General features: G+C 41.2%; 3 protein-coding genes across 7 annotated transcripts in view; 1 reads left to right on the top strand and 2 right to left on the bottom strand.

Moving 5' to 3' along the window:
• FBXL13 (F-box and leucine rich repeat protein 13) overlaps nt 1-3,622 on the bottom strand; it is a 212,635-nt gene extending 209,013 nt beyond the window's left edge. The window contains exon 1 of the mRNA XM_030307806.1: nt 3,528-3,622. Coding sequence (XP_030163666.1) covers nt 3,528-3,602 — 75 coding nt within the window. The 5' untranslated portion in view covers nt 3,603-3,622. The remainder of the gene's footprint in view (nt 1-3,527) is intronic.
• A 406-nt stretch (nt 3,623-4,028) lies between these two features.
• Nucleotides 4,029-22,308, top strand: ARMC10 (armadillo repeat containing 10). The gene is made up of 6 exons (XM_030307814.1): nt 4,029-4,257; nt 9,212-9,360; nt 12,145-12,279; nt 15,543-15,719; nt 20,290-20,361; nt 21,252-22,308. The coding sequence occupies exons 1-6, from the start codon at nt 4,119-4,121 to the stop codon at nt 21,501-21,503; spliced, it is 924 nt and encodes a 307-aa protein (XP_030163674.1). The 5' UTR covers nt 4,029-4,118; the 3' UTR covers nt 21,504-22,308.
• NAPEPLD (N-acyl phosphatidylethanolamine phospholipase D) overlaps nt 22,309-26,305 on the bottom strand; it is a 46,000-nt gene continuing 42,003 nt past the window's right edge. For 3 of the 5 annotated variants that reach the window (XM_030307810.1, XM_030307808.1, XM_030307809.2), the window contains exon 5: nt 22,309-25,582. In XM_030307810.1, coding sequence (XP_030163670.1) covers nt 25,454-25,582 — 129 coding nt within the window. In that variant the 3' untranslated portion in view covers nt 22,309-25,453. The remainder of the gene's footprint in view (nt 25,583-26,305) is intronic. The other 2 variants (XM_030307813.1, XM_030307811.1) reach the window with 2 other exon arrangements.

The raw sequence follows: 26,305 nt of genomic DNA, 5'->3' as shown, positions 1-26,305 counted from the left end.
CCAGCCAACACCCAGCACCAGCTGGCCAGGCATGTGAGCAAACCATCTTAAAAGTGGATCTTAGAGGACATGCTTCAATACCGTTGACTTGGGACCTTGCTGGCAGGGGATGACTTCTTATCTACTGCCTTGATAACTTCAAGGGCCATCATTGTCTCCTGTCCCACGGCAATAATGGCTTGGAGGCAGGTACTCAGAGAAAGTCTCTATGCCCATGGGCTTGCTGGGGACAGTCTGCACAGTGGCAAACACACACACACACACACACACACACACACACACACTAAATTAAATTAAATTAAATTAAATTAAATTAAATTAAATTAAATTAAATTAAAAAATAAAAGTGGACCTTTAACCCCTGTCCATCACCCCAGATGGTACCACATGGAGCAGAGAAAAACTGAAAAACCTTATCAGAATTCAGATTTTTGAGCAAACAAAACGATTCCTGCTGTTTTAAGTCACTAAGTTTTATAGTTGTATTACATAGCAATGGATAATTGATACAGCAAATAGAAAATGACTATACAGCCAAATGAAACCTATTATTCCATCCATCCCTAGCTACATACATTATGAGAAAAAACACCCAGCCATTACTCTCTTGTAACTTCTTATTATAGAAAACTTCAAACACAGAGAAAGTAAACAAGAGTATAATGAACCCCTGTGTACCCATAACCCAGTTTCAACAATCACCCCATTCCGTGAGACTTCTAAGTTGTTCATGTTAACAATGATTTTAAAATAACAACATATTAATGAAAGCAGGAAATGGTAGACAAAATGGATGAAAAGATGCAGAATTTTGATTGGAATGTATAAAAAAAGACTGACATTCTAAAACTGGAAAACACACTGTTTGAAATTAAAAACTCATTTGATATATTTAACAGTAGACTGGACACAGCATAAAACGGAATCAATAAACTTAAAGACAATCAGTGAAAAATATCCAAACAAGTACAAAGAGAAAAATAGGGAAAAAAACAAAACAGAACAAAAAACCCAAACCTAACATATTTATGATTGGAGTCCCAGAAGGAGTAGAGAGAATTGGGTAGAAGCATTGTTTGAAATGATCCACAATTTTCTAAAACTGATGAAAACCGTCATCAATTAGAATCAGTAGCCCAGTAAGTGAAGCAGGGGTGTTGTTTTGTTTTGTTTTGTTTTGTTTGTTTTGTTTGTTTTAAATCAGCCTCCATGCGAGGGTTTTCAGGGAAATGATATCCAGGTTTTATTTAGGATAGGTAGGTGAAGTTCAGAAGAGGTTAAATACACAGGGAATCCATGATAATATGTGTGTGTATATGTGTGTGTGTGTGTGTGTGTGTGTGTGTGTGTGTGTGGTGTGTATACACATTCCAAAGCTTGTAGAAGATGGGTTTTGGAAAATAGCCAGTCCTGGCAAATTGGATTAGATGAATAGCTGTGCAGGAATATAAGGCACAATGAGATTTATCCTGATAGTCTCCTGGGGTTAGTGGGTTAACCAGGTTAAGGTGGGAGTGTGAGCCCCCAGAAAACTGCTCTCTTGCGCCTATTGGTAACATGGTAGCAGAAGTGAGTGAAGGACTCCTGAGAGTCATGAGAATGTCACCTTAGGCCAAGGGCACTTCTGAGGGCCTCTTTCTTCTGGGAGCAAAGCAACCTGGTAGGCTGGTGAGCAAAGGATGCTTTCACCCAAAGGAGGAGCCAGGGATTACTCTGGCAGCTTCTGAGTGTTATGGAAAGTGGGGAGCAAGATGAGGAGAGGCTATCACTTCCCTGATGTTCCCTGACCCTCAACTCAAGTCCACTTCTGCTACCTACTCCACAGCCAACCTGGACTGAGTCATCACTCTGACCTAAATCTTAAATACAAATATTCCACTTCCTGATCCCTACCTCCTACTTTTCCAGTTCCCTCACTCAATTACTCCCTTTACACCTCTTCACTCCTTAGGAACCTTCACTTTCTGCCCATAGATCAATCTCACATCCTACTCTCATTTCCCACCCAGTTCCTTGGCCCATTAGGCACTCTGAAGAGCTTAGTTCCTTTGCCATTGCCCTTCCATACTATATGCCTGGCAAACACCTATCCTGGTTGAAATCAACTCTTATTTCTGTATCTACATGTGGTTTACTGACTGCTGCTTAAGAAAAATCACACAATGGGGAAGATGAGTACCATGCTCTCCAGATATTTTTAAATATAATTGAAGTAAAACATGAATCAAACTCATCAGAAAAAAACTAAAACAATACAGATCTATATAGAACAAAAAATTAGGGTTCTCTCCTAAAACAAACATTTGCTGTCAATAGTGTTGCAATATGTTCTATGCATGCGTTATTGTTTTAACTGTAGATAGATATGGACACATAAATATATGAGTAGAGTCAATTGTAGACACTTCTGGGACAACTTGCATTTTTTTCCCCTTCTTTTTAAATGTGTCTTGGAGGGCTTTTCTTTTGAAAACGTACACATATACTTTATATACTAGCCCATTCTCTCATTCATATATAAGTTCTTTATGATTTTCACTATAATGAATATCCTTGGACAGCTTTCTGGGTACACGTGAAAGTATACCTCTAGAGTGGATCCCTAGAAATGAAATGTTTGATCAACAATATGTCTACATTACCATCCAAAAAGGCTGTACCAAATTGCACTCCCAACTGTATAGGAGTTATTATCCCAAGCAGGGCTCTCAATACTGCCTGGTTCTTTCCTTCCCTAGCTAGACCTCTCTCCCCATCATTCTCCACATACTTTATTTCTGCTCAAAACCCCTTCTGCAGCCTCCAACTCCACCCAAACACATAATTCTTAGCAAATATCTTACCAAATATTTGTAGAGAAAATGGAAGTCACCAGAGAACTTTCTTGGCTTCTTACCCCCAAAACTACAAAACCTATCCACCCCTCTCCTGTCCTCCTTCCTCCCTTCCTGCTATAATGGTGGGGGTAGGGAACAGTCTTGCTGTTTAAGGCAATCCCGGTGGTGGGGTCTTTCCCCTCACAAAGGGCCGGCTACCTTCCGTCGAGAGGTCTCTATCTTCTGCCTTCACCACTCCATTGAAACCCCAGGCTCACCGTGTGCCAAATCCACTATACCTCACCTTAGGTGGCACTATTGCCCTCTCTCTTCATAAAGCCACACTCTTCGGATGTTCCTCCTCTGTTTCTAGGGCACTGCTTTCGCACTTCTCTTGTCCTCAGGCCCCTCTCGCGCCCCATGCGCCCAAACCTTAAAGTTTGGAGTTTGGGGTTTCTGCCCCAGGACTCTGTACTCTTTCTCCCCGAGTTAGGTCACCCATTCCCCCCTTTCAGCCACCATCACCTCCCTCTGTCCTCTCCTTTCTGATCTGTATCTTCAGCCCAGATCTCCAGCCTGCTCAAGGCTAACCTCATCCTGGCCCATTCCGCCCCTGAATCCCTCCGCTCCCTCTGCGGCTAAACCCCAGCTCCTGCCGGCTATCTTCGGTTTCTCCCCTCTGGTAACTCCGCCGCCACGTGGCTCCAGTACCTCGCAGACCTGAGGAATGTAGTTCTCTTTGAAGTAGTTCCTCAGCCGGGAGTTGGCAGTGCGTAGCGAGGCCATGACCACAGGCCCCACTGAAACTCCCCGCCTGCTTTCCGCGCCCCGCGTACCAGGCGCGGAGCCCGAGCTTAGGGCTAGCGCGTCCCGGCGTTGCCCCGGCAACCGCGGGAGAGGTGGGGGGGAGGGGCCGGGGCTGCACCCGAAGTTCCACGCCCCTACCGCCCGGGGCAGCCGGGAGGGAGGCGGGCTTCGGCCCTGGTGGGGCGGGGCCCGGGCCGAAGCGAGGGCAAGCCCGCCTCCGGACAGCGGCGGACCCCAGTGCGCCCCCTGGGGGACGCGCAGTCCTTGCGGCCCTTCACATATCCCTGCCCCCCGCCCCGCCTCTGCCGAGCGGCCTGGACGCTTGGGGGCCGGAGTGGGCGGTTTTACTATTTTAGCAGGGCCGTTTCCGGGAGGCGGAGCTCAAGCCCCATTTCCTTTCTCGCCCTTCGGCTGGCGGTGGGGTGGCGGCGGGGCCCGCTTGCTTCGGAGCCTCCCGCGCCAGGCCCAGCGCTGCGCCTCAGCCCCAGCTGTAGCATGGGCCGCTCCCGGCACGTGGGCTGGGTGGCGGCGGGCCTGGTCCTCGGGGCCGGCGCCTGCTACTGCATTTACAAGCTCATGCGGGGCCAGCGGCAAGGAGACCGCGGGCTTAGGCTGCACCCCTCGCGCTCCGCAGGTGAGGCCGCAGGGGTGCCCAGCAGGTGGCCGGGGACGGCCGGCGGGGCCTCGGTGTTATCCCGAGGGTGCGGGTTGAAGACTGCTGGGGCTCGTGGCTCTCCCGTTTTTGCAGAGAAAGGAGCCGAGCTAGAGGAGGGAGAGCGGGAGGGAGATTCGTGAGAAGTACAAGGTCGAGAACCACAGGTGCAGAGGGCGGATCGTCCGCTTGACTGGGTGCGGGTAGGGTTCTGAGCCGCCCCTTGCCTCCATTTGGTTCAAAATCGTGGGATGAAAAGTTGCCCCGATTTTCCTGCCTGAGTGCGGCGTCACAGCGGAGGGTTGATTAGGTTTCTCAAAAGCATGTCGATTATTCCTCACGTTAAAGCTTGCTCCCGGACTCTGTGTTACCAAAGGGATTGTCCCTACCGTGGCCCGGGTTTTGCTGGCCTTGGAGCGGTAGATGATGAAATTGTGCTTGGACTTGCCCTGGAAGAAGGAACCCTTGAGGATTATCTCTGCCTGCATTCGGCCCAGCCTCAGAGGGGAGGTACCTTGATGTCACTGGTTCATACACAAAGTTGCAGAGAGATCCTGGAAGTACAGACACAGGTGTATATATCAGTTGAAACAGTTGTCCGCATGGGAGGGTACCCTCCTGGTGAGCAAGTGTGTGGTTAAATTGCCATCCAAAAGTTGATTGGTGCATTCGGGATTCTGAGGATTTGCTGAATGTTCTGGAGGAATATTTCAGGTCATGGACGCTGTTACAGAAATAATTAAAAGTAAAACTACCAACTAAGAAATTCCTCTCTACAAATAGACAAAAGAACTAAAGAGTTTTATTGTTGAATAAGCATTAAACTAGATTGCCGAGTCGTCACAGGCCATCTGCTAATGGGATTGAAAAAGAGTGCTCACTCTTTTATGTACCCAGGCAGATAAAAATCTATTTCATATTACCTGCCTGTTCGCAAGATTAACATGTCCTTAAGCGGACTTGACAACACCATTTGCTACACATAGTTCATCGTATATTCACTAGTAATTGGGGTGGCTATTTGTGTTAGCTAATTGCCTTTATCCAGAGGAAAAATAAGACTTCTCAGTATCTTTAGGATAAACAGGAGGTGACAACAGGGAGCCAGGTGCCAAGGCTAAACTCAGAGATCAGGGCTTCATCTTTCTTGATGCTTACATTTCAAAAAGATAGTCCCAAAGCCTCTAAGAAACACTTTGTTGCATTGTAAACTGACAAGAGGGTTACTTAGCCTTTAAAAAGATGTTCATTAATGTCAAAGAGACAGAGGATTTACAGTTATAGCTGACTCTTGAACAACCAGGGTTTGAACTGTGCAGGTTTACTTACAAGCAGATTTTCTTCAGTAAATATATGTACAATTCTGAAAATGTATTTTTCTTATGATTTTCTTTATTTTATTATGAGAATCCAGCATATAAGACCTAGAGCATACAGAATATATGTTAAATGACTGTTTTCGGTAAGGCTTCCAGTTAATGGCAGGTTGTTAATAGTTAAGTTTTGGGGAGTCCAAAGTTATACATGGATTTTCAACTTCTCAGGCATTGGCATTCCTAACGCCTGCCTTGTTCCGGGGTCAGCTTTACCACTTTGCTCAAGGAAACACTCTTAAGAAAACAGAGTAGAGGGAAAGTGTATTTCCTTTTGGCACAAAGGAAAACAATTTTTTTTAAAGATCTTTATTTACCTTTACTTACAGCCTAATTTGTTGTCCTTGAGAGATTTCCATATAGGTAATTGGTCTGGTGGCCTGGACTTCAGATACCTTCTTAACCTGGTAAACGTGGATAGTGTTACTTTTAAACTTAATTTTACCAGTTTCCAAAGTCACCATTACCTTAGGTCAGGCAATTTACAAAATAAGTTGCTCATGGCCCCTTCTTCCTGAAGCTACTCACCTTTATTTTTGAAGAAGACTTGAGAAGTACCCATTTTTTTAGCATCAACCTTAGATTTCAGAAGATGATCTTTTTTGTTTTAATTGAGATATAATTCACATGTAACTTTGTACTAGTGATAGGTATACAGTATAATGATTTGATATGTATGTATTTGATTCAATTTGATGTATTTGATTTATGTATTTGTACATATTGCCGAACAGTCACAGTAAGTTTAGTTAACATCTCTCACCTCAGAAAGTTACAGATTTTTTTGTTCAGATGAGAACTTTTAAGATGTACTCTCTTAGCAACTTTCAAGTATACGATACAGTATTGCTAACTGTAGTCACCAAGCTGTACATTACATGCCTAAGACTGATTTATCTTAAACTCAGTTTGTACTCTGACCACCTTCATCCATTTTACACTCCCCCTTCGCCTGCCCCCAGCAACCCCAATCTCTATTGATTAACTCATTTTTTGTTTGTTTTTAGATTCTATATATGTGACATTATACAGTATATAAAACCTTGGTTTGAGAGCATAATTCGTTCTGGAAACATGCTTTTATCCAAAGCATTTGTATATCAAAGAGAATTTGCCCATAAGGAATAATGGAAACTCAGATGATTCATTCTACAACCGAAAAATATTCATATAAAAATGATTACAATACTGTAATATAATGCAAAATAATAAAATACAAAATATAAAGAAACATTAATTAACCTGCACTTACCTTTGACAACCTTCGTGGCTGGTGTGAGGGAGATGAGAGGAGGATTACTGTGGAGAATGACTTTCACGATCACTAACGGAGTCACTGCTGTCTACTGGCTCTGTAGAATCTTTTTTTCATGCAACTTTAACAAGGAACCTAGCCAATGACACTTGCTTTTGCCTCCTTTTGAGGATTTCGCGGAAATGTGACATTGCATTGTCGTTAAACAGATTCATTGCTCACACTGCTACAGCCTTATGTGTGTGGTGATTTTCTACAAAATTTTGCAGTTTCCCACATTTGACATATCTCCCTAATTTCATTTGAAGTGAGGGATTCCTCTGCCTCTTTCTCCTCCTCCTCCTCTGCAGGCGAGATGCAGACATCGACTTCTTATAAAATCTCAGCCACCTCTTGAATTTTGACTTCTTGAATTTTGGCCACTTGCACACCTCATTCATACTTCTCAGTGTGAGATTTCCTTCTTCAAAAGTAATCATCTCCTTACCACCTTTTTTCCGACCTTTTTCTGCATGGGGCCATTGTATACGCTCGCATGGATGTTGACTATAGTACAGTATTAATAAACTCTGGTCATATACTGTATTTAATGTAACCGGCAATGTAAGGCAGCAGAGGACAGGGTCTAGATCTGCAGGCAGCCTGACCTAGAATGAAGCAAGCATTCCTAAGCTTACTCTTAATACGGAAAAGTGAAGGACTGTCCACAGGCGCTTTGAAGCGACAAAAAATACACTAGTGCCAGTTGTGAGCACCTTCCAGTGTTCTGAAAATTCACTGATTTCTGCCAAACACCGCAGCCTGAGGCTGAGCATCTGAACATGGGAGATGATCACCCACAATCCTGCAGTGAGAGAGGGAGAACACCATTGGCTCAGTTGTGATCATGTGACATTCGGCATCACATACTGCTTGCATTGCAAGACATTGCTCTTTTATCAAGTTAGAATGTATTAGAAATGTTTGCTCATCTTGCAGAACACTCTCAGAACAAGTTACTTGCAATCCAAGGTTTTACTGTACTTAATTTTCATTACAGGAGTGATACATATTTATTGGGAAAAAGAAAAAAAAAGTATTCCTAAGCACAGGATAGAAAACAAGTCATTCAAAATCCAACACCCAAAGATAACCACCTTTAATAATTTGGTATATATTTTAAAAACAAAAAGGCACAGGGGCTTCTGGGTGGCTCAGTTAAGCTTCCAACTTCTGCTCCGGTCATGATCTCATAGTTCATGAGTTCAAACCCCGCATCGGGCTCTGTCCTATCAGCATAGAGGCTGCTTTGGATCCTCCGTCTCCCTCTCTTTCTCTTTCAAAATAAATATATTTTTTTAAAGGCACAGATATGACATCATATAGCAACTATTGTAGGCTGCCCCTCCCCTGGCAGTGAATTGTGGACATGTCTACTGTCTAACCTGTAATCATAGGTTCATTTTTCAGGAACGAACACACAATGATGGTGTTATAAAATGGTTTCTATTCTTCCTGTGGTAATTTCTGTAAATATAGTTGTGGGGTTTTTTTTAAGATAGAGCTATAAATTCTAAAAGTCACTGACCAGATCCAGTATTCAGCTGTTCTAGCTCTACTCAAAACAAGAGCTTTGCTTTTGTCCTTGCCCCCAGCAAGACTGTTATTCTAGCATCTAGAATCCCAACCAAACAAAAATGCCGCACTAGCAGCATGATTGGCTTACTCCCATAACTTTGTCTCCAGCCTGAGGTACTCTTGTGATCAGAAAACATCTGCTTAATGCAAACCCTTTTCCTTCAATAATCTATGCCTCTAGGCAAGTGTTCCATTGGACAGGTGTACCTGATTTTTAAAAGAAATAGAAAATGTTTCAGCATGCAGTGCCTTACTAAGAAAGAAATACCAAGTGACCATTGGCTAATTTCTTAATGTCTGTAAGCCTCAGTTTACCATCTGTAAATTGAGAATTATAATGGTATCTTCTTCCAAAGGTTACTGGAACATTAAATGAGATAAAGTAGATGACATGCTTAAAACTGTGCCTGGCATCAGAGTATGCATTCAATATTGTTTAAAAATATTATCTAGGGGCACTTGGAGGGGGGGTTTCAGTCGGTTAGGCATCTGACTCTTGATTTTGTCTCGGATCATGATCCCAGGGTTGTGGGATTGAGCCCCATGTCAGGCTCCACACTGGGCGTGGAGCCTGCTTAAGATTCCCTCCCTCCCTCCCTCCCCTCACTTTCTTCTTTCTCAAAATAATAAAAATAAAAATCCTTTAATCTATTGATTTTAAAGAGTTTTAAATAACTTTGTTCTTCTGCAGAAGATTTAACTGATGGTTCATACGATGATATACTAAATGTTGACCAGCTTCAGAAACTCCTCTACCTGCTTGAGTCCACTGATGATCCTATTATTATCGAAAGAGCTTTGGTCACTCTGGGTAACAATGCAGCCTTTTCAGCTAACCAGGTAAGTATCTAGTCTCAGAATGGGTGCCTCCCATTCTTACACCCTAGCAGTAATTGTGACCCTGATAAGGTACTTAATCCCAGAGCCTCACTTTCCTCATATACACGGTGTGGGGATATATCCCTCCAGCATAATGTTTGCTCCTGAAAAGCACATCCTAATAGTGACATAGTGTTACTGGGATTTGAGGTCCCCTTGAAGTTCATCACAGGCATCACGTTGGTTAGTAGATAAATGTTATCTACACCACATTTAATATTGCATGGCTTTTTTAATTATTTGAAACTCAACCTTGTTGTAGTTGAAAAGTGAAAGCATCTAACATTGAAGTACATGCCTTCTATTATATGTAAGTCTCGTGGGGGTGGTTCTGATGCAGGTGGGCCCTTGATTGCTAACAACCACCAACCAATGTTACCTTCTACCAATAGCGACTTGGTAACACTAAGTCTCTCTAGCTCAATTTGAATGTTACCTTCTCTCTATTACTCCCACGGAGAAAAAGTAAAAAAAAAAAAAAAAAATTGGAATGGTTTTTAATGCCTTTCATTAACTTTGTCATGAAAACTATGTTGAATTTACAGTCTATTTCAGTCAAGTTTTTTCCAGCATAAGGTTTACTGTAAAACTTTTGAGATTTATAGGGAGATATAAAAAATATTTGTTCATTACTCATATTCTTTCAGTTGCAAGTGACAGAACCCATCTTTTAATTATTTAAAAAAATTTTTTTAATATTTATTTTTTAGAGAGAGAGAGACTGAGACAGCATGAGTGGGGGAGGGACAGAGAGAGAGAGAGACACAGAATCCGAAGCAGGTTCCAGGCTGAGTTGTTAGCACAGAGCCTGACACGGGGCTCGAACCCACGAACCGTGAGATCATGACCTGAGCCAAAGTGGGACGTTCAAATGACTGAGCCACCCAGGCGCCCCCAGCTTAAATTATTTTAAACCAAAAAGGAAAATACTGAGCTCAGTTAACTTGGACATCCAAGAATAGCACTGGCTTCAGGCACAAGTGGAAACGTTTAAGGTTCCGGAATGCATTATCAGAGCTCTCCCTCCCTCCATCTTTTGGCTGTGCTTATCCCTGCTTCTTTTTGTATATTGGTTTTTTACCTCTTTGGCCACAAGAAAGTTTTCTTCACAGGATGGAAAGAAAGCCACTGGCCACCCAAGCCTCCATCCCTGAAAGGTGGAATTGCTCAGCCAGGGTCAGGTGCTGTGCTAATAAGGCTCCCCGGGCCACGGGTAGCAAGGCTTGACTCACGTGAGCATCTCACGGCCAGACAGCAGGGGATGGATGTGGTGGGTGTGAGCACATTTGCCCAGCCGTCCCACCAGAGACTAAATGGGAGAAAAGAGGTGCTCTGTCTGCCCCCCGGGCAGGGGGGAGCGTCACACAAACAAAAACAACAGATGGTGACTGTTAGCATGCCTATATAGTGCTGTTTCTGATGCCATTGTTTCATATCTCTCTGAAACAAACTGTAGCTTAAAGAGTGTGTCTGTAACCACTGCTTGAACAAGTGTTTTCTTGGCTAATGGAAGTTGGTGCCCCTGGTCGTAAATTACAGTGCCTTCATCTACTTTAGTAGGAGAGTTAAAACAAAAATCTGTTTTCTAGTAATTGCAGTTCTTTGGGAAGAACCTGGATTGCACAGGGGGTTTCTTTTTCTCCCAGTGCTGAGCCCACTCTGGACAGTAGAGTAGGGCTTGGGGCTTTTGGTAAAAAATGGATGATGGCAAGATACTCTTTTGTTCTTTTTCTCATAGAAGGGCATGTTTTGGCCCAACAGGAGTAATGTTCAGCTTACTTTTCTTGTAAGAATAGACGCAGTTAATGCATCTTTTAATGTTGAGGACAAAGGTGCATAGTAGTAGCATAGTGTTGCAACTGATGGTGAGAAATCCCCCAGATTATTATTTCTTCAGAAATTTGGGTATCATTTCCCAAATTGCGTGGAACTCCCAAGTCTTCCAGGTGTTGATAGGTGTTTCCTCTGACCCCACTCTTCCCTCTATTTTGTGTACAGTTCATGGAAATATTATATTGAATGGTCCCCTCTTGGAGATTCCTGGTGCACATGATGAATATATGAATGCTTCACAATAAAGAAATGTTTGCACTTAATATACACAGAGTTTCTCAAACTTAACCATGAAACCTTTTTTTTTTTTCTTAATGGAACATCTATTAATATCTTGAGGGATTTGTGTTCCAAAGAATACAGTTTAGCAAAGCATAATACTTTTCCAAATTTGCCTATAATAGGAAAGTCCCAGAACTTATTTCAGAGGAAAATCATTTGTAAATTGCTTTGAGATCATTTAAGTAGCTCTGCAAATCATTGTATATCTCCAAGCTATAGTTTTTAAATAACTATGTATCGTAATTTATTTCCAATCTATTTTCTTACCTATAAAATTATGGAAATTTAATTTTAATAAAATTTAATAATTTTTTTTTAAATAAGAATTACAAGGGTACCTGGGTGGTTCAGTCAGTTAAGATTCCGACTTCAGCTCAGGTTGTGATCTCGCGGTTCGTGGGTTTGAGCCCTGCACTGGGCTCTCCGCTCTCAGCACAGAGCCTGCTTTGGACCCTCTGTCTGTCTCACTCTCTCTCAACAATAAATAAATAAGTAAAATAAGAAATACAGATTGTGCATAGGAAAGGTATTCCCAAAGAGTCATTAATTTTTATTTGTATTTGTAGATGCAAAAAGTTTGATGAAGGGGGTGCATATTGAAGTGATGGTCCTCGTTTTTTTCCCTCTTAGGTCATTATTCGTGAATTGGGTGGTATTCCAATCATTGGAAGCAAAATCAATAATCCCAACCACAGTATTAAAGAGAAGGCTTTAAATGCACTGAATAACCTGAGTGTGAATGTTGAAAATCAAGTGAAGATAAAGGTAAGTTAGCTGAAATCACAAATGTGTGAGTCTTCTATGGTGTTACCTAGGACCTCCATCACCTCACATAATTAATTACCTTTTGTGTGTGTGTGTGGTGAGAACATTTAAGATCTACTCTCTCAGCACCTTTCAAGTATATAATACAGTATAGTCACCCTGTTATCCATTAGCTCCCAGAACTTACTCATCTTATACCTAGAAGCTTGTGCCTTTTGACCAAAATCTCCCCATTTCCTTCATCCCTTAGCCCCTGGTAACCACCACACTACTCTAATTCTGTGAGTTCAGCTTTTTTAGATTCCACATATAAAAGATCCCTTCAGTATTTGTCTTTTTCTGTCATGTCACTTAGCATAATGTTCTCAAGGTCTATCCATTGGTTGCTAATGGCAGGATTTCCTTCCTTTTTATGGCTGAATAATATTCGATTGTATATAGACCACATGTGCTTTATTCATGCACCTGTCACCACAGGTTATTTCTGTGTTTTGGCTGTTAAGAATAATGCTGCAGTGAACATAGTGGGTACATATGTCTTTTCAAATTATTCTTTTTGCCGTTTTCAGATAAATGCCCAGAACTGGAATTGCTAGATCGTATGGTGGTTGTCTATTTAATATTTGGAGGACTCTCCATACTGCGTTCCATAGTGGCTGTACCATTTACATTCCCACCAGCAGTGCACAGGATTCCCTTTTCTCCACATCTTGCCAAGACTTTTTTTTTTTTTTTTTTTTTTTTTTTTTTTGGACAGTAGCCATTCTGGGTATGAGATATGACCTCACTGTGGTTTTGATTTGTATTTCCCAGAAGATTAGTGATTTCCCAGAAGATTAGTGATATTGAGCATCTTTTCATTTATCTATTGACCGTATGTGTATCTTTTGGAAAAATATGTATTCGGGTCCTCTGCCCATTTTTTACGGAGAATAAGGCAGAGGAAGGAGGAATCTGAACCAGGCAGTAAGAGGTGCCTTATGCTTTTGAGTTTGGGGTTCGTTTTTTTTTTTTAATGTTTATTTATTTATTTTTTTTAAAAAAAAATTTTTTTTTCAACGTTTATTTATTTTTGGGACAGAGAGAGACAGAGCATGAACGGGGGAGGGGCAGAGAGAGAGGGAGACACAGAATCGGAAACAGGCTCCAGGCTCTGAGCCATCAGCCCAGAGCCTGACGCGGGGCTCGAACTCACGGACCGCGAGATCGTGACCTGGCTAAAGTCGGACGCTTAACTGACTGCGCCACCCGGGCGCCCCTATTTATTTTTGAGAGACAGAATGCTAGTGCATTAGGGGCAGAGAGAGAGGGAGACACAGAATCCGAAGCAGGCTCCAGGCTCCAAGCTGTCAGCACCAGAGCCCGACGTGGGGCTTGAACTCACTAGCCGTGAGATCATGACCTGAGCTGAAGTCAGACGCTCAACCAGCTGGGCCACCCAGGCGCTCCTGGGGTTGGTTTTAATCCAAGTGTGTAAAGGAAACTGGTCAGAGTCTGGTAATATCAGCAGAAAGATAAAATAAATTAGGAACTTCTGTTTTTTCAGCATTCATTGAGCTCCTACTTTGTGGTACAGAGTTTAGAAATGAACACAATTAACTCTTGCTTTAAGAAAGCTAGGAGAGAGAAGGCAACTCCATAAACAGGCATGATGCAGGGCAGAACATGAAGTACTTAAAGGAAAAATGTAAGTAAAACATTGTTGAGTACATAGAAGGACGAGATCTCATCCAAAAGTTTTGTAAAAGGTAGAATACAACCTGGCTCTGAAGAATGTCTGGTTTCTAGAAGCAGAGTTGGGGAGGGAGGGAATTCCAAGAAAAAGGAGCAAGGGGAGGTGGGCGCAGCTCCAGGAATAACCAATGTGGCCCATCTGGTGATCTTGTTTCTAAAATTGAACCGGTGAAAAGACTCGGAGAAAATAATATTGGGGCACCTGGGTGGCTTAATTGGTTAAGCATCTGACTTCGGGTGAGGTCATGATCTTGTGGTTCACAAGTTTGAGCCCCAGGTCAGGCTCCATGCTGATAGTCTCTCTCTCTCTGCCCCTTCCCTGCTTGTGCGCTCTCTCAAAAATAAATAAACATTAAAAAAAAGAAAAATGCTCAATGCATTTTAGGAAATGCTTTGAAAGACATCAGCCTCTTATGAAGATATATGATTTATAAAGAGCTAAAGAAATGTCCCCCCCCCTTTTTTTTTTCTAAGGATGGGTAGGTATGTGATGAAATTCTGGCCAAAGAGAGCCAGGTGACTTATATCAGATCTGAAACAAGACTAAAAATCTAGTCTCTCTTTACTTTACTGCCATTACTCTAGTTTCTATGGTACCATGGATACCTTCGGTTTTTTAAAAAACTTAGAATTGGCTTATGGGACAATTGGTAATTTCTTAGCATTTCATATTAGGAATTTTTTTTTTCTTTGGCAGTTAGAACTTCTGGTGGAGTTTTTAGTTAGGTGAATAGTAATTATCTGTGAGACCTAGTTTTTCCAAGCTGGAAAGATCCTGGCCAGAAATAGAAAACAGTTTCAGAAAACTTTCCATCACCGGTGGGTTCAATTCTGTCATGTGTGAAATAGTACTCCTGTACTGTTTGCATTTTGTTTTGCCAGTGGCAGTTAACAGTATCAGGAAGGAGGAATTCGTATGCATAAACTAGGTAAATAAGAAAACTGGGCCAAAGAGAGTTTTCCCTCTCCTTTTGATAGAACTAACCCTAGAGAAAAATTCTTTCACTGTTTCCTCTATTCTTTACTTCGTAAGGATAGGGTCCTATTGTTAAGATACTTACCTTGATGCCAAATGGCCAGACATGTCTTCCTCCTTGGTCCTAGTGTGCCTAGACCAGTTAACACAGAAAGGTAGACTGAGTTGGGAGGCCCCCAATAATTGAGAGACCACTGGTGTTGAGAGCATGTTCTCTGGAATTGGACATTGCTCCCCTACCAGCTGGCTTGATATTGGGCTGGGGATCCAAGTTTCTTGAGGACTTGTCCTTATCTGTAAAATGGCCATCCTCTTCTGGATTAAGTCAGGTATATTTGTAAAATGCTCGCACAGTGCCTAGCATTAACAAAAAAGCTGCCCAAAGGTAGCTTTAAAAATCAAAAAAGTTGCCCAAGTTCAAGGGCTGGATAGAAATGTCTTTTCTGAGGAGCCAGTCTCATCTTGAACAACTGCCCTGCTCCACTGGGCAGAAAAGTTACTATTTAACAGACAGACTTTTGGAGAATTAAGATGCTCACTTCTTTCCCCCTAGGTATACATCAATCAAGTTTGTAAGGATGTCCTCTCTGGTCCCCTGGACTCTGCTGTGCAGCTGGCTGGACTGAGATTGTTAACAAACATGACAGTTACAAACGACCACCAGCACATGCTTCACAATTACATTACAGACCTGTTCCATGTGTTGCTTACAGGAAACGGAAGTACCAAGGTACGAATGAAACGGTTATGACTTGAAGTGCAAGGAACTATTGCATCAAGTTTATTAAGACTGGGATTGAAGGTTTTTTATTTATTTTTATTTTTTTTAATGTTTGTTTAATTTTGAGAGAGAGACAGAGTGCAAGCGGGGGAGAGGCAGAGAGAGAGGGAGACACAGAATCCAAAGCAGGCTCCAGGCTCTGAGCTGTCAGCACAGAGCCTGATGCGGGGCTTGAACCCATGAGCTGTGAGATCATGACCTGAGACGAAGTCAGACACTTAACTGACTGAGCCACCCAGGCGTCCCTGGAATTGAAAGTTTATTAAAAGGCTTTTCATGGACCCAAGAAAGTTAATTATGTTTATCCCCAAATATTCAATTTTAAAATTAATTTGTGAAAATCTGTTATTTCACTTATCCATAGATTGACATTTGTTTGATTTTCTGAAAACCAGTTTGCCTTTTACTGAGGTGACATGGGTGGCTCCCCCCACCACCAGGTATAATTATACATAATTGAGTAAAATGAGTCTCTGAGTTAATGCTGGTTAATTGAATTTTTGCTTAGCCTGGGGTTAGAAACATTTTTTTGATTTAGACATTATTTGCTGAAAAATCTTTTGAAAACCACTTTTAAATTAGTAATAGATGTCTCGGTGCTTGATTTTGACCAGTTGTGTAGATGGTAGGAGGTAACAGAGACTAACCTGAATTAAGTAGGATCTCAGGAAACACCCCATGAAAGTAACTTGGGTAAACCCCTCATATTAGTGGGCATTTTTCTCAAGTGCCATTCTTTGAGAAACAGCATAAAAACAGAAGGTAGACTAATCAAAGGTTCCGATTAGTTGGGTTGGTCATTCATCAGCGTTTTACTATATTGGTCAGTGTTCTCTGGCACGGTTGAAAGAAAAACATGAACATTTTAGAAGGACTAAACGTGAAGCCATACCCCAGATATTCAACATCACTGAAGCCATACCTCAAATATTCAACATCATCATAACCCTTATGTCTGAGGTTATCAAATGTGATGAGGAGAGCCTCACTACAGTCCTTTTAAAATTTGTTCCAGACTTTCCACTTTGCCAGTAGCCAGACTTATTTGGATCTGGTCTAAGATTTACCCAAAGGCACTGAACATTAAATGTAATAATCTTATTAGCAGTATTTTTGCAGTATGCTCCATTCATACGCAGTTTCCAAAACACAAGCACCCATCGAAATCTCTTTCCCCAGGGGAGCAAGGTAACTTCCAGCCTCTGAGGCGCCATGGAAACCCTTCCCTGTTCCCAGTAGCATCACAAATATAGGACAGATCTCTCCTCTCCCCAGTCTGCAGCTGCTTTACCCAAAACCTCAGGAGAAACGCTGAGTTTCAAGCCAGGCGAGTCTGGCCTTGGGGCTGTATGGATCTGTCTCAGACATGGTCTGTGTTTTAATATATTTTATGACTTTTTTAGAAGGTGACTCACACCACAATAGTATGTTCTATTTTTGTTTTGTTTTTCCATTCCATTGCCTAGTACAGCATTTCTGGGATAGAAAATTTGCTTTTTTGGTCTGTCTGGGAACCTGACCCCAATTATAACATCATTTTTCCATAAAAAGTGAATGCAAAGTTCCAACTTACAAATGAGCTGCTAATGGACAATAATCCACTTGTGAGAAAATGTACCCGTTTTAGGTATTTTCTTAGTAAATAACCACCAAAATGAAAACTTATTTTTAGAAATCTTTTACTTAATTTTTCTCTCATTTATTTTTTAGAGCACATGAGTAGGGGAGAGGGGTGGGGAGACAGAGAGAATCTTAAGCAGGCTCCACACTCTCAGCATGGAGCCTAATGCAGGGCATGACCTGAGCCAAGATCAAGAGTGCTGCTCCGCTTGAGCCACCCAGGCGTCCCTGGAAATCTTATTTTTAATAAGAGATCTGACCATCCTATAATAATCTTTTGGGTACAGCAGTGATTCCTAACCAAATATAAGTAATGGAAGATTAACATAAATAAACCCTGTGTTTGTTAAATCTCCAGTGAGAGCAAAGAACTAATGGCTTGAAAGAAATGTCATGGAGTCACCACAAGAGGGCACATGTGATAAGAGAAAGAGCTTAACATGGTTCAAACCAAAATACAAACACAGGTCTCCCCTGCTATCTGAAAGTAGGGCATTCCTGTAAATCTTTTCGTAAGCCAAAATGGCATGACGCGAAGCAGCACTTAGCATTAATTTATATGGAAAAAGTTTTGAGTGGTCCCAGACCCAAGAAAAAAACCTCAGGCTTTTCTGATAGCGTGGAACATATCTTGCTCACAGATGCACAAAATAAATCAAGATAAAGCGCAGATGCTCACAGGCACAGTTCAAAGCTATGGCTGCTTGATGCAGAGACGCCGAGAGGAGCTCCTGGGGTGCATGATGCCCCCACTAATGCTGGCTGCAAAACAAGCACCCAACCCTGTTTTCATTTTTTGCCTTTTTTTTTTTGGAAAAGCGAAAATCCTCTTTGGATTTCTTTTGGATAGAGAAACAGGTACTAATTATGTAGGTCTTTTATAAAAGCACAGTGGTGGGGGCACCTGGGTGCCTCAGTCGTCTGCAGTTGGGGGATCAGGCTCCACGCTGAGCATGGAGCCTGCTTGGGATTCTCTCTCTTTCAAAATAAACATTTAAAAATTTTTTAAATAGTTGATAAATAAAATTAAGCAAACCCTTTTATCCTCTTTAACAAATTAGTATGTACAACATGATCAAAGGAATATGTGCATACATAGGATAGGTATATAAAAAGACCAGAAAGAAAACACCAAAACTTAATAGTGATTGTTTCTAGTCACGGAAATATGGGTGAATTTCCTTTTCCTTTGTGCTTTTCTATCACTTTTTCAAAATGTTCTATAGAAACACAGAGTGCCTATGTAAAAAAAAAAAAAAAAAAAGTCTCCTGGGCGCCTGGGTGGCTCAGTTGGTTGAGCTTCCGACTTCAGCTCAGGTGTTGATCTCTCATGGTTCATGAGTTCAGGCCCCACATCTGGCTCGCTGTTGTCAGCGCAGAGCCCACTTCAGATCCTCTGTCCCCCTCGCTCTGCCCCTCCCTGGCTTGTGCTCTCAAAAAAAAAACCCAAAAAGTCTTCTAAAATAAAGATGTAGGTTCCCTCCCAGGTCTGGTGGGGAGCACCTTCGCCACTCCTCACTTTGTGTAATTTCAAGTGTCTTTTACAAAGTATAGCTTTATATGACTGTTGTTTGTAAATAGGAATTGTATTTGATGATGTTTTTACAGTAGTCCCCCCTTATCTGTGGTTTCACTTTCCGTAGTTCGTTATCTGCTGTCAACCACGTTTGGGATGTGGATGATCCTTCTGACTTACCATCAGAACGTCACTAGTAGCCAAATAATCAAAATGCCTGTCATTCACCTCACTTCATTTTGTCACGCAGGCATTTTATCACCTTACCTCATAAGAAGGGTTAGGGGCACCTGGGTGGCTCGCTCAGTTAAGCATCCGACTCTTGACTTTGGCTCAGGTCATGATCTCATGGTTCGTGAGTTCGAGCCCCACATCAGGCTCTGCACTGTCAGTGGGATTCTCCCTCTCCCTCTGCTCCTTCCCCACTTGCACTTGCTCTCTTTCTCTCTCTCTCTCAAAAATAAACATTAAAAAAGGATGAGCACAGAACAATATACTCTGAGAGTGCTCACTTCGCAAACACTAAAATTCGAATGATATGTTGAGAGATCACATTCACTTGTTATAGCACATTACTGGAATTCTATTATTAACTATTGATAATCTATTACTTTGCCTAATTTCTAAATTAAACTATCCTAGGTATGTATGTATAGGAAAAAACATAGTATATATAGGGTTTGATACTGTCCATGATTTTAGGCATGTGCTGGGGGTCTTGGAATGTATCCCCTGCAGACAGGGGGTCTATACTGACCAGTTATAAGTGATGGGAATGCCGATATTCTAGCTAGTCTGCTAGAAGTTAACATTTGTTTGCTGATTATTTTTATCACTGCCTATTTGAAAGATTTTAACATATTTTTCATATAAAAAAAGATAAGCTCAAAGGTTCATAGTAACCTACTAAAAAAGAAAAGGGCCATATTTTTATCTAGTCTTGGTAACTGAACTCCAAGATTTTCATACTTTAAATAGAAATAAACCAAGCTTTGAGAGATTCTTTTTTTGTTCCAAAGATCGTATTTCACTTACCAGTAATCATAATAAAGCTCATTTATGTAACAGATGTTAAGTTTATTACCATGGGTTGGGGGTTGGGTAGGCAATGAGACATTCAGGATCTCTTCCCTGACGATGTACTTGAAAAAGTAAGGTTTAAATAAGCCTGCTGTGTGAGAAGTGCTCCCGGAGTGCGCCAGGTGTGGAAGAGGAGAGAGGCCCTCACAAGATGGCATGCAGAGAGGGCTCTGTGGGGCAAAGGATTTGAGCCAGACCCGGAAGCCCGGGCAGGACTTTAGAATGTGACCGCAGTGAGATTTGCCGGGAAGGGAAAATCCATGCTCGCTGGTCTGAAACAAACCAGTATTATTCTTATTTCAGGTTCAAGTTTTGAAGCTGCTTGTGAATTTATCTGAAAATCCAGCCATGGCAGAAGGACTACTTGGTGCCCAAGTAAGTAGTTTACATATTTGTTTTGTAAGTATACAAATATATAGATTTGGCCTAGAAAGATTTATCTCAACATGTTAACAGATTTTTTTTTTAATTTGGTTCTTTTTGCCTATATATGAATTTCCCAAATTTTCTGTAATGAACATATTTTCCTTTTAAAAATCATTTTGGAAAAGTTCTCCCTGACAATAATAAATTATAATCGTTCTGCGTGTCCATTTTGGGGTACCAGTATGTCGTCACGTCTCCTATACTTGACCTACTTGTGTTCGCATGTATCTTCACATCCACTGAAACACTAGTCTTCACCTACCTAGTCCCCAGGATGTGCCAGATGCCGGGCTGAGTGCCAGGACACACCAGTGGGCGCACGTGGCATGGTGCCTGTCCTCGTGGAGCTTGTGAGAAGAGACAAAAATATGTAACAAAACAAGATCACTAAAAGCTGTGATAAGTGTTCTGAAGAAAGCGAAGGCGGTACTGATAGCAAACAGGCGTCAACTCCTGTAAAGGAGGGAACCTGTGACAGTGACCTCATCCATGTGCCCCATGCCCACAGTGTGCAGTGGGCAGCAAATGTCTGGGGAGTTGATGAGCTCCCGTGAGGAAACTTGGACCTTAAAAAGGATATGGGTGTTTTTCCAAATGACTACAATCTAGGACTCTAAGAAAACAGAATTTTTCAGCTAAAACTATGAAGCCTCTTTTTTTCCATTGGTATACAGTATAGGGGTGCATTAAGATTTTACATTTATGTTAGGTGATTTTAGGGATAATTTTCTATGACAAGATTTTTTTAAATGTATTCAGTGTAGTTTTCAAGTGGGAAAATAAACATGAAAAATATTTTCAAAAATTTAAAAAATAATAGTCATTGTTTCCTATTTCAGGTGGATTCATCATTTCTTTCCCTTTATGACGGCCATGTGGCAAAGGAGATCCTTCTTCGGGTTCTTACGCTATTTCAGAATATAAATAACTGCTGCAAAAAAGAAGGCTGTTCAGCCATGCAGCCTACTTTCCCTAAAGGTTCACTGTTTTTCCTGTTATACGGAGAAGAATGTGCCCAGAAAATGAGAGCTTTAGTTGATCACCATGATGCAGACGTGAAGGAAAAGGTAACAGTATTACCAAAATTCTAATTGGTCCTGTTTTTCATCTTCCTTACCAAGGGAGCTGAAATTCTTTTCACCTGCTGAATTTAAATGGTAATTTCCTCATTAACACAACATTTCAACATTAACACAACATAACTTGCCATGGTCTTCTGGTTTATTTTGAACCATTTTATTGATACCAAATGAAGAGCTTGTTCTGAAAGCATGTCTTTTTATTTTGCCGTTTGTGGAGTTTACTTCAATTATTTCCTCTACGTGACACGACGGTTTTCTTTTTTACGTGTAAGCTAACCTGCCCTTAGAAGTGATGTGCAGTTACTTGTCTGAGACCCCATTAGTGTGTGATTAATTAGTTCGTCGGGGCTGCCGCAGGAATGACCTTGTTCTCGTGGTAGAGTTCCTGAGCCTTTGAGGCCACCCCCCAGCCCAGCCATACCACATGCTTCCAGAAGTCTGTTCCCAGCATTAGAGTTTAGTCTGAGTTGGTGAAAACTCTCCCCGTCCTTACCACTCCCACTCAGTACACCAGCCTGTGAAGATGCCGTGTATAATCAAATGTCCATCCACAGGCAACTGGTTAAGTCACTTACCTAATCTTAGAAGAAATAAGCAAGTCTGAATGTGCTCATGTGGAAAGGCATCCATGAAATAGGCATGTGTTTTTTAAATGAACAATTTATGCTTCCATCCAGAGAGAATATTTTCTAGAATGATACCAAGATGGGACTGAGGAAAGGTCTTTTCTATGTTTACCCTTCAATTGTCTGAATTTTACTATGAGCATAAGTTTTATAATTTTTTAAATAAAAAGGAAAAGAGTTCATACACATTTTCTCTTGATAGTACTTTATTTTCATCCATATTTTAGAGATTTTCACATATTGTAAATTTTTATTCCATAAGCTATTGTAACAACTTATTAATAGATTTCCATTCAGCCAGGTTTTATAATGTTCAAGTTCATAACCATCACCATGCTTAGTATTAAGTAAACCAGTATGCAAGCAGAAGTTTTCCTACTCCAGGTAGTTAAGGCAAAGCCGTACGAGTACTTTAAGTTCATTCGTAAATATGTGGATTTCCATAGGAAGTCACAGATCCTCAAACAGAAAAATGTGTATTTTCAGGCTTATCCCAATATAGAAATCAAACTTGGAAGAATTACTTTTATAGTAGAAAAAGGATTCAGTATTAAGGTGAAAACATGGAAGTTCCCAGGTGGCTATAGCAGTAATGTGTATATGCTAAGAACACTACTTAGGTTTGCATCACTGATGAATAAAAGTACTAATTCCCTGAAAGGCACATTTCTTTATAATGAATTTTTTAAAAATCTGCCTTCGTTAGTGAAAATCAAAGTGTGCACATGATAAAAACTAGGATTTGGCTTTAATGTGCTTTGGCAGCACTCGATTCTAAAACCCCGCATCTTCTTTCCTCTGTTTTTAGTTTGACTAGATCATCCCATTTCCTGGAGATCAGAGCATTAGGTCTGAAATGTGAAAATACACAAACGGATCTAGGTTGGTGCAGATCATGGCATATCTTGGCTTTTCTCAGGATTGCCCCCCACTGGGTGATCCCACCCTCCAGGCAGGGAGGAACATCAAGGGGTTCCCCAGGAGAAGGAATCCTCAATCAAATCTCACATGTTCGAATGGGTGCCAATCAAAGAGCAAAATAAAACTGATCAAATAAGATCGAGTAAAAGGTATTACCGCAGAGGTTAGAATGAATAGAGGCTAAAGAGTGCATCTGGCTTTTCAAAATTTGGTTTTGTTTTGTACATAAACGTACAAATGTAGCTAAGTGAGACAATGGAAATCACTCAATAGAACGAGACTGTACAAGGAGACCTGAAGCTCGATGTACTTAACAAAATGTCAACACAGAAAGAATGTGAATGGTAATAAAAATTAAAGCTTGTGAGGAGGCAGGCCTAATTCAGTGGAACTAGAACATAATTTAAAGTGCTCAGAGCCCCGCGGTTACACAGTGCACATGAATACAGAAATGATGTTAAGGCCATTCATGGAGCAAATTAAGATGAGCTTGGTCTGCTTCAGAGAGCAGAGGCAAGAGATGCGCGTTGAATGCAGCGTGCAACAGAAGGAGGGCGACTGCGTGAACACAGCCAGTGTCAGGGCACCAGGCCCCAAAGCTAATCCACCATCAACCTAACTTCTCCATTCCCATCTGCTTGCTAGAATGTTCCTTCGGAGTGAAAGGTTTATGGTGGTTCAGTTTTTGTTTTCCTGAAGGTTATCTTACGGGGAAATTTTTTGTGCTTTAGTGCCTCCAAATCACATACATTCACACACATTATATACACATTTCCCCCTGACAGATTTGCATCTTTGTAAGATAAAAAATGCTAAATTTTGATGAAGATCATTTACATTTATTTTGGCTATTACTCCCCAAATTTACAAAATGAGCTGAAGTTGTTAATCCTCAGTGTTTCATGTCCTAGGTACAGATGCTTGAATCTGCAATGGGAACGATACGCGACCAAAAGCATGAGCCTAGTTTTAGCTTTCAGATCTCTAGTAGGCAGTGAGGTCTTAAGAAATAATTTTCTCCCTTATATTTTCAAAGTGCTTTTTAAAAAATCACTATTCACATTTTTTTGGAGGTAGGTCAAAATTATCCTCTTGTTGCACATGAGGAAACTGAGGCACAGTGAGTGTAGGTGACTTGTGGCAGGATACACAGAAAACCGTGGTGGAAGCAGGATTAAAATTCCAATTAAGTGGCTAACAGGTGGCGTGCATAGATGTGTATGTGAAAATAAACAGAATAGTGCCCGTGTAGCATATGCTGTAAAAAACCTACTTTGATTATTCTGCGAATGAAATTTATTTCACTGAGACTGGGGAGCAAGAAGATGGGATGGGCCTCTAATGTACCTCATTGGCTCTGAGGAATGTTCAGAGCAATCAAGCAATCCCAGGGCCCTTACGGGACTAAACTCAGGTCACCTAATTTCCAGAACTACTTTTAAACTGCTAGTATTCCGTGCTAGCTTAGTAAAAGCAGAATTGTGCGTATGGGTCATTTAATATAAAAATATAAGACCTCTGAATCATGTAAAACATAAATTATTTATAAATCTTATTGATACATCGAGGGTTGGAGCTAAGAAACGGGGGGGGGGGGGGATGAGTAGGTGGAGAGAAAAGAGAATATAGAAGGAATTGTTAACATTTTAAGATCTGCATTTATCTTTGTAAAATACTATTTCCTTGCAGTGATCTTTGTGCTCAGCAGGTCTGACTTGTAGATTAAAAATAGAAAATGTCATCAATCATGTCCTCATAACCACTCTCTCCCTTCCTCTGCCCAACTCAGGCAGCTTCTGATTTGGGGACTGGGGATGTGCAACAGAATATATTATTCCTCTTTGAAACAATGATGTCTTTAAAAATGGTAACTTAGCCCAATCTCCTGTGGTTTTATACTTAAAAAAATAAATCATTCAACATTTGGCATATAAGCTAATGTGGACAGAACAACAAGAAATGCTGTAAGCAGGTAGGTGTCCATTCCATCACTTACTCTAATGTGAATTAGAAGTTTAGATGTGCAGCCTCAAACCATCTAGGTAGATAGACTTAACCTGTAGAAGGCCCTTCACCAGAAGAACAGAAAGAAGACTTTAAAATCAGTTTTCCTAACTTCCAAATTCTACCACTAAAGCATAATCCTTTAAAAAAAATTCCATTTCAATGCTTCTACCATTGAGACAGGATTCAAATTCCCCTCTGCCAATTCAGTATTTAAATGACCCACCTCTGAACTCTTCTTTATATGAACTGGCATTTGGAGTAGCAAGCAAGCCATCACACAAAACATACAACACAAACTTACAGAAGTGGTTTCCAAATGTAAAACATCCTAATATTCATGAATTTCTTAGTCTTTCCTAGAAGCTTAGAGGATACCTTTTTCACTAAAAGCTCACGTGCTCACATTCATTCAGAGTTTTCATCGTCAGTATGGAGGTATCTGGATTCTCCATGCTTCAAGACAAAAAAATCTTCAGTCTTAAGTCCGTATCTTCCTAGAGCCTCACTCAGTTTCACTGGGGGCTCTAAGTAATGCTGGCAGAGGGCACACAGAAAACAATGGAAAAGGATTAACCTTGCATATATTGGGGGGTTATTTCAAATGAGAGTTGAAACTAAAATAACCAACATATGCCTACTTAAAATAATGTCTTTTCATTCAAGCATTAGCAAATGAGCCAATCACAGTTTCTAATCTAGTCATTAACAGAAATATATTATCTGTCCAAATACCATGAATGTCAAATTTGGTGCCAACTTAGATTGAACATCACTAGATTGCATGAAACCTGATGACCCTTTCACTACATGAAATTCCAGTCTAAATGGAATCAATGCCAAAGATAGTATTACAGAATTAGATATTACCAACATTTTTTAAGAATATGGAAGTTTAGGGAGCACCTGGGTGACTCAGTTGGTTAAGTGTCCAACTGGCTGAGGTCATAATCTCACAGTCTGTGACTCTGAGCCCCACGCCAGGGTCTGTGCTGACAGCTCAGATCCTGGAGCCTGCTTCAGATTCTGTGTCTCCCTCTCTGCCCCTCCTCCGCTCACACTCGCTCACGCTCTCAAAAATAACATTAAAAAAAGGTTTTTTTTTTTTAATTTTTTTTTCAACGTTTATTTATTTTTTGGGACAGAGAGAGACAGAGCATGAACGGGGGAGGGGCAGAGAGAGAGGGAGACACAGAATCGGAAACAGGCTCCAGGCTCTGAGCCGTCAGCCCAGAGCCCGACGCGGGGCTCGAACTCACG

The sequence above is a fragment of the Lynx canadensis genome, chromosome A2, assembly GCF_007474595.2.
Source record: "Lynx canadensis isolate LIC74 chromosome A2, mLynCan4.pri.v2, whole genome shotgun sequence".
NCBI lineage: Eukaryota > Metazoa > Chordata > Mammalia > Carnivora > Felidae > Lynx > Lynx canadensis.
This window is presented reverse-complemented; position numbering and strand designations above follow the sequence as displayed.